General features: G+C 35.0%; 1 protein-coding gene across 1 annotated transcript; it reads right to left on the reverse strand.

Moving 5' to 3' along the window:
- Nucleotides 1-201: 201 nt before the first annotated feature.
- On the reverse strand, nucleotides 202-8,282 carry LOC306884413 (uncharacterized protein). The gene is made up of 8 exons (XM_079440242.1): nucleotides 8,194-8,282; nucleotides 7,864-7,899; nucleotides 6,617-6,878; nucleotides 2,338-2,480; nucleotides 1,800-2,079; nucleotides 1,562-1,701; nucleotides 484-550; nucleotides 202-407 (listed from the first exon to the last, which is right to left on the reverse strand). The coding sequence occupies exons 1-7, from the start codon at nucleotides 8,228-8,230 to the stop codon at nucleotides 504-506; spliced, it is 945 nt and encodes a 314-aa protein (XP_079296368.1). The 5' UTR covers nucleotides 8,231-8,282; the 3' UTR covers nucleotides 202-407; nucleotides 484-503.
- Nucleotides 8,283-8,594: the final 312 nt, after the last annotated feature.

Raw genomic sequence — 8,594 nt, forward strand, 5'->3', positions numbered from 1 at the left:
ACCCACACTTGTCTGTAGGTACAAACTAATTACCATGCATGTACGACTGTTAAGTATAGCGGTGTTTCTTATTTGTTACCATGTACATACACTTCAGGTAAGTACCTTGTGTTACCGCTCATTTGCCTGTAGGTACAACATATTTACCATGTATTTACCAGGGTAGTGAACATACTGTAAAATAAAGTGCTACCCAAAAATGTCATAAAACATAGGTTTTATTTGTAATATATGCATATTTATGTAAATAATTTTAAATCAAAATCAACATTCCTTCTCTGTTTTCCAGTGTTTGTAGGAACACGTTGACTTGGCACAGCTTCCTTCCGCATCACTTCACTTCCTTGTTGGGGCAGTTGAGATCACTGCAGCGTCACGTCAGAAAAACCTTGTTCTACCAAAGCAGACTGAAGCTGAAATGATCAGATCTTTTAAAACTGCTATCAATGTGATTTCAGATTTCTGTGTGTTTCCCTCTCTCACCTGTGACAGGAGCTGGAGGTTCAGACAGACTCGAACTGGACCTCAGTTTCATCTTCACAAGGGTCCTCTTTTGTAAAAGAGCACATGAATGCAAATAATAAAACGTAAAATGCATTGTGACCACAGTATCTACAGCAATTTGGTGCAAATGCATCTGTCACTTAAGATTAAAGGGGACCTATTATGTTCCTTTTTACAAGATGTGAAATAAGTATCTGATAAGCCCTGAGTGTGTATGGGAAGTTTTAGCTCAAAATACTCAGCAGATATTTTTTATAGCTTGTTCAAATTGCCACTTTTAGGGTATGAGCCCAAACGCTCTGATATTGAGTATGTTGCTTTAAATGCAAATGAGTTGGTGCTCCCGGAGAAGAGGGCGGAGCTTCAAGAGCTCAAGCTCCCAGTGCTAGCCTTTACAAATAAACATTTCACGATTAGTACAAGCCTGTTATCTTTACAGAAAACGTACTCGGATTCAAAGTCAGTCATCTGATTGTACTGTGCATAATAAATGTGCGTTCATGAATTACACAGATGGGAGCACGGCGGGATAAAAATAACAACATAGCTGGTCTCATGGTGCATGGCATGCTATCACAAACTTTATAAGGCCCACTCGTGATTAGGAGCTCAACAAACTCAAGCGATCGACTCTTGATCGATTTTTTCCCCTCGGTGACGTGAACAGAGGGATAATCTGAAACAGCTCGTTCTGAGAGACTGTTTATAATTTTTTAGATTATAATAAAATGGGTTGGTGGATTTTTACCATTATAGGCTGGTGGTTTTCACTCACCTTTTAAACATGATTTTTGCATAATCGGTCCCCTTTAAGATTAAACAAATGCAGTGAGAGGTTGTGTAGTGATCCTCAAAAATCATGAACAAAACTATGCCAAGTTTAAAAAACCCACCTAGATTTAGTGTCCATCACAAATGCATTTGATATAGTAAATTATTGAAAGCTGAGAGCATGCAACAAGTTTCACATTTTGAAAAACCGCAAATAGCCAAGTTTCAACTATTATGAAGCTGTTAATAGTTTCCCAAAACACTAAATCTATTTGTTTGATCTCACCTTCTCCATAGACCTCCACCTCACACAGAGTAAGAATCCTTGAATATCCAGGAATGAACAGATTCACGTATCGACCCTCCATATCGTTACATGTGTAGGTGGAGGAAACACTAGCTGGAATGCTAGAAATCACAGCACATCTAAAGAGAGACAGAGAAACCTCATTTAGATTTCTAGTCTTTCTTCCCGTGTTTTCAGGGATTTTTATGGATATTAAGCCACAGAAAGAGGATCTCACATGGGATTGTTGTTGCCGTTGTTCTCCAGAGAGTTTCCGATGTGAATCTCTGCTCTGTCTATTCGCTCTGGACAGCAGTCCAGTCTGTTTGTGATGACGACTCTATTAACTCTGTACACATCGCTCAGATCCACCCTCCACCATGGGTTAGTCTGAACAGTGGTTGAGGAACACTCTGACCATGCATTTGTGAAACCTGGATTGAAATCAATGGCCTTTTGAGCAAACCAGTAGCCATAGGTTGATGACTGTGTGACGGTTCTTCCTGTTGCCAAATTACCTGTAAGATGTCATAATGTCAAGAAATGGTTTTAATCAGCATATGTTATATTTGAAAGTGTTTCAGGAGGTTTACGTCAATCTAGGAATGCATTTCTATCAGATCTGTCTGAACTGGTCAAATCTTGACAAAGTTCCTTTCAAGGAATATATTTTCACTTGGTGGCCGTGTTTATAACGCCTCTGAGCAGCTATTTTGGCCATTCAAGACAAAGTCTGGGGAAATCAAAAGTCGCTCTGTTAATTAACTCTGAATTACCTGGAATCCAATAGACTCCCACTTCACAGAGCGTAAGAATCTTTGAAGTTCCAGGAATATTGACAGTAACATAACGTCCCTCCATCCCAAAACACGAGTAGCTGTAAGTAGCTCCTCCTGGAATAGTAGAAACTACAGCACACCTGGAGAAAGATGAAAGAGTGAGTCGCTCCTGTAATTATTAGTATGACTCTTCACTTGTATTTTCTTATCTCTTAATGTATTTCATGACTAACTCTTACTTTTACAACATGATGTATATTTTTATAATTGGATATTTCCTCCGACTTATGTAACATAAATGATGTTGTGCACTATTTTTATTATTTTATTTATTATTTTGCAGCTAAGCGAATGTGCATTATTTGTCATGACAGTGAAGCATTTTTCTTGCGCATAGACAAAGTTTTGCTGGTTTCATCCTTCTTGCCTGTGTGACGCTTCAGAAGGAAACAGTGTTGTCGAATTTTGACGTTTTATGCAGATAATGTGGTTATTTATTGATTTATTTTCTGGAACAATGTTTAGTGTTTTATTTGATTGCAGGTGGAGGTAAATTATTCTGTGATTGATGAAACTGTCTCATGCTCTGATGGTTTAGCTTTCATGATGCAAATAACATGAGCCGTCTGATCATCAGGCATGTAAACCAGGTATCAGGTATAAGGTATGTAAACCAGTGTTTGCTGCCCCGTGTCTCTTTTGCCACAGAAAAAGAAAGTAGAATTTGACTCACAGTCTGTATTGAGTATGATGGAATAAAAAGACTGTGTACTGTAAAATAATAAGAAGAAAGTCTTTGTATTGCAATAAACATACAAGACAACCAACTAACAAAACACTCTTATCCGCTTATTTTTAGTTAAAAACGCAGCCTAAGTGCAGTCTGAGTTTGAAACAAATGGCTCTTATGAGACATGCAAATAAAATGTTTAAAAAGACGAAAGTGACCAGTTTGAATCAGACAGACTGAACTGAATCGTCATCTGACTGATGGGTTAATATGGTTATATTTAGTGAGGATTTTGATGAGGTGAAAACTTTTGTAGCTTATTTTGTGTGTGTGTGTGTGTGTGTGTCTGTCTGTCTGTCTATATATATATATATTATAATAAAAAAAGAGAAAAATGTGAAAATAATTCAACTAATGAGTCATTCTGGGAATGTGAAGTTGATGAATAATGAAATAATAATAATAGAAATAATAATAATAATAATACTAATTGGCTCTTAACATTCATGTTCAAAAATGTATTTAACCCAGAAGTCAAATTTGGTGCAGAATAGTTTAGTCTTTGTAACCCCCAATAAAGGCTGCCTGTACGTGCTTAGAAGTCACTTCTCTTCTACAATCTTGGCCCATTCCTCGCCTGAGAAAGCTTTCAGAGAGAGCTGGATTGATGCATAGGCATTCTAGGCATGTGCCTATACTAGCATGCCCCAGTGGGGCCAATTATAATAAGGAGAAACAATTATTTATTCTATGGGCTACCTACAACAGCAAAATAACCAAAACTCGAGAAGACATGAACCAAGCAAATAAATACAATAAACAATACAAGAAAAACAACAAAGAGTAGAAATGCTATGATAACTTGTTCAACTTCTTTTTCCATCACATATCTGCCACTGTTTGCATTAAGTCTTAATAACATTTAATTACTATCACTTATTGCAAAGAAAATATTGCTATTTTTACATAGTGTACGTAGAATCTATCCTTATGGCACTCAATGTAGCAAGTCGCTAAGAAAATATTATCTAATTGGTATTTACACTTACACTCACATAGCATCTATAGCTATTTGCATTAAATGCAAAAAAACACTGCCTTTGTAATAAATTCAAAGCAGAAGAGTTGTGCATCTGCATGCAACAAAGTGATGTTTGGATCCGTTTTTCGAATGAATCAGCTGAGCGAATGATTCAATTACATTCATAAAATCACTCGCTTTATTCCTGAATGAATCAGTCCTTTTGAACAAATCCAGTTGGCGGTCTAATTTCATATTTTTAAAAAAAAATTGTACCCCCCCTCATCATTTTAATATGTCCATGTTAAATGTTATATTTAAAATATTAATGTCATCACATTATACACACGTAGTCAGAATTGTTGGTACTCTTGGTAAATATGATCAAAGAAGGCTGTGAAAATAAATGTGCATTGTTAATCCTTTTGATCTTTTATTTTAAGAAATCACAAAAATCTGACCTTTCATTGGAGAATAAGAATTGGGGGAAACATCATTATTAAATATATACACTATATTGCCAAAAGTATTGGGTCACCAATACATTAAACATTAAGAGTACAGATCTTAATGTTTAAGCATATAATGATATTCTAGGGAATTGTGTGCTTCTAATTTTATAGCAACAGTTTGGACAGGACCTTTTCTATTCTAACATGACAGTGTCTCTGTGTATAAGACACGGTTCAGAAAGACATGATTGATTGAGTCAGTGTGGAAGAACTTGACTGGTCTGCAGAAAGACAAGTCCTGATCCCAGCTGAACATGACTTTATATGCAGACCTTGAGCCAAAAACTCATCACCAAACACTAATGACTTGTACATGAGGAAATAAAAATTTTAAATACATGAATTATGTTTCCATCTTTGTTATGTATATATATATATATATATATATATATAACAGAAACATAATATTATTTATGTATTTTATTTATTAATGTAATTTATTAATTTATTTATTTATTCTTCTCAAACACACGTTGGACACAATTACTGGTACCCCTCATGGTTGTGAACATGAAATTATCCAGCCATGGCTTCCTGTTGCACAGAAATATAAATAGGAGGGAATACAAAGCCCAAATTCTCTTAATCATCATCACAATGAGAAAAAACAAAGAATATATTTCTGATTTACGGCAAAAGATAATTGAGCTTCACAAATTAGTGAAGTGGCTTTAACAAAAGATCTAGAGCAGGGAAAATTCCTGTTTCCATAAGGGCAATAATTAAGCAAATAATAATAATTAAACATGTTTGAATTTTCAATTAACATAAAATGTTATGAATCTGCCTGGAAGAGGACGTGTGTCTATATCATCCTAATGCACGATGAGGAGGAGAGTTTGAGTGGCTAAAGACTCTCCAAGGACCACAGCTGGAGAATTGCAGAAAATAGTTGAGTCTCGGGGTCAGAAAACCTTAAAAAAATGATCACACAGCACCTACATCACCACATGTTGTTTGGGAGGGCTTCATGGAAAAGAAAAAAAAAGAAAATGCTTTCACCAGAAGAAACACAAAAAATAGCTTTTTAGCAGCAAACACTCAAGATGGGTTTGGTGAACACAGGGATAAAATGTACCCCATGTGTTCAATGAAATATACTGCTGTATTATTGATGTTGTGGGCCTATATTTCTGCTGGAGGTCCTGGACATCTTGTTTAGACACATGGCATCATGGATTCTATCAAATAACAACAGATAAAAAATCAATAAGTGAGTGACTCTGTTAGAAATCTTATAATGGGCCATGTTTGGATCTTCCAACCAGACAATAATCCAAACACAAACCTCAAAAACAACACAAAAATGGGTCACTGAGCACAAAACCAAGCTTCTGCTGGCCATTCCAGTCCTCTGACCTGAACCCTGTAGAAAATGAGTGAGGTGAACTGAAGAGAAGAAGCTGTGAATCTGAAGGATCTGGAGTGATTCTGGATGAAGGAATGGTCTCTGATCTCTTGTCAGGTGTTCTCTAACCTCATCAGGCATTATAGCAGAACATTTAGAGCTGTTAAACTGGCAAATGAAGGTTTCAAAAAGTATTGAATAAAAGGGTGCCGTTAATTGTGACCAATGTGTATCAGAGAAAAACATTTATTTCATAATGATATTTTCCCCCATTTTAAATTCTTATTCTCCAATGAAAGGTTAGATTTTTGTGATTAAAAAATAAATAAATAAATATATATATATATATCAAAAGGATTAACAATGCAGATTTACTTCCACAGCCTTCTTTGATAATATTTACCAAGGGTACCAGCAATTCTGACCATGTGTGTTTATGCATTTATAATTGTTTTAAATGTATTCATGCCACCAATTTTTATTTAGAGGTGGTTAACACAAAAACAAGACATCAAAAGTTAATATGGCTCTTACCTTAAGTGTTCCAAAGTATGTAGATTAAGTTACTGAAATTGAGTAATCTAACAAAATGCATTACACATGTTTGTAATATTATAAATACATTTTAACCTTCCAGATCCTGAGAATATATCTGAGAGACTTACACTGGGTTGCTGAAAACATCTGAAGGATTGTTTCCAATCCGAATCTCTGCCCCGTTTATCCTGTCTACACAGCAGACGAGTAACCTGTTAGTGATGGTCACTCTGATCACGCTGTACGTCTTCATCAGGTCCAGCTTCCACCACGGGTCACTCTGTGTGTTTGTATGAGAACAGGTGGAGCTCAACCCATCCAGAGCTTTCTCGGCATACCAGTCAGAATACAATGTTGATTGATTGGCCGTTCCCCATGCTGCTATGTTCACTGGAAAATGTTCAAAGGGGAAAACTCATTTACATTTACAGTTATTTATTTCAATTCAGACTGTAACTTTACATGAAATATATTATAAACAAAATTATGAGCTTCTGCTTTGAAATAATGACTATTGTAAAAAAATAATAAAAACACAAGTTTGTCTGTTTTTTGTAATAAATTCACAATTTTATTCAGTAGATGTGTCAAATTGATTCAAAATTACACTGAAGACATGTATAATGTAACAAAAGGTTTCTATTGAAATAAATGCTGTTCTTTTGAGATTTTTGTTAAACAAAGAATCAACATTGATAATAATCAGAAATGTTTATTGAGCAGCATATTAGCATATTAGAATGATTCCTGAAGGATCATGTACACTGAAGACTGGAGTAATGATTAAATGCTACAATATATGACCATAGAAAAAGTCCTTTCACAATATTATTATCTGATGATATTATTATGATTACATAAATGCAGCCTTGTTGAACATAATCACACACACACACACACACACAGAAAATTAATTAATTAATTTATTTGTTGGTTGGTTAGTCTATCTTCCCAATCTTTCACTCTGGTTTTGTGCTCTTTTTGTCTTTTGTAGTTTCATTGACTCTTGCTTCTTGCTGCTCTCTCGCAGATTTAAAAAAAATGTATAAAATAAATTCACAGGATAATGTTGAGTCATTGAGATGTTGAATAGTCACTTCTGGATGTTTATCAGGCAACATCTGCAGGATTCAATCTGCTTGATTTATTTATTTTTTTAACACTATGCCTTAATTTCTCATCACGATGCGCAGTTGCCAAACTTTCAGTGATTTCTCTGTTGACTTGGACAGTCAGATAGTCCTGCTGGGCTGTTTAAGTTCATGAGTTTTCATCATGTGTTTAAAATGTTTACATTGTAGAGCCTTGAAAAGGTTTACAGCAGCACAAAATCACTAATAAAAGATGTAATAGTGTTAAATTCAGAAAATCTTACCTTCTCTTCCTGCCTTCGTTTGAACTGAGAAAAATCCTTGAAATGAGAAACAGAATGATGCTCAATGTTTATATTTTTCTTGTAAGTATAAAACTACATTTTCTTTAGATTTACACTTTGAGTACAATTCAGTGCAGTCTCTAAAATCATGCATTAATGTCTGTTGTTCAAGGTTGTTTAACCAAGAACACATTATTGAACATATTTCATAACTGAACATATTCAATTATGTTTTAAGGTCTTCTGTTATGTGTTTCTCTGTCTGAAAGATAAAGCTGAAAACAGACTGTATCTCAGTAAGATAAGAGACAGATTGTATGCTTTACTTACCCAGCAAAAGCGTCAGACTCTTGTAGAAAACTCTCATGTTGATTTCAGGTGCTTCGTGGTTCGTTCTGCTTTCGTTTGAGGATGTTTGAATGAATGTTGTTGCTGGAAGAAGCACATCAGTTCAACTTTACATCAGAGTCACATGATCCTGATTCTCCTCCTAATTGTCTCTCTGACTGGAGCTGGAAAATGTTTACAGAAATGTAAAAATAAAATAAATGAATACAAATTAAATAAAAGATGTGATCACAGTTTCACTGAACATAATGGTAAACTGCAACTTCAGTTTAGTGATTAATGATATCAGCATGTTAATGCTGTTGAAATTTGACATTTATCTCTTTGGTAGACACACATTTATCTAAAGCAAGTAAAGGTTTGTTTTAAATTTACTATTCAAA

Source organism: Barbus barbus (genome assembly GCF_936440315.1).
Source record: "Barbus barbus genome assembly, chromosome: 2".
NCBI classification, from domain to species: Eukaryota; Metazoa; Chordata; class Actinopteri; order Cypriniformes; family Cyprinidae; genus Barbus; species Barbus barbus.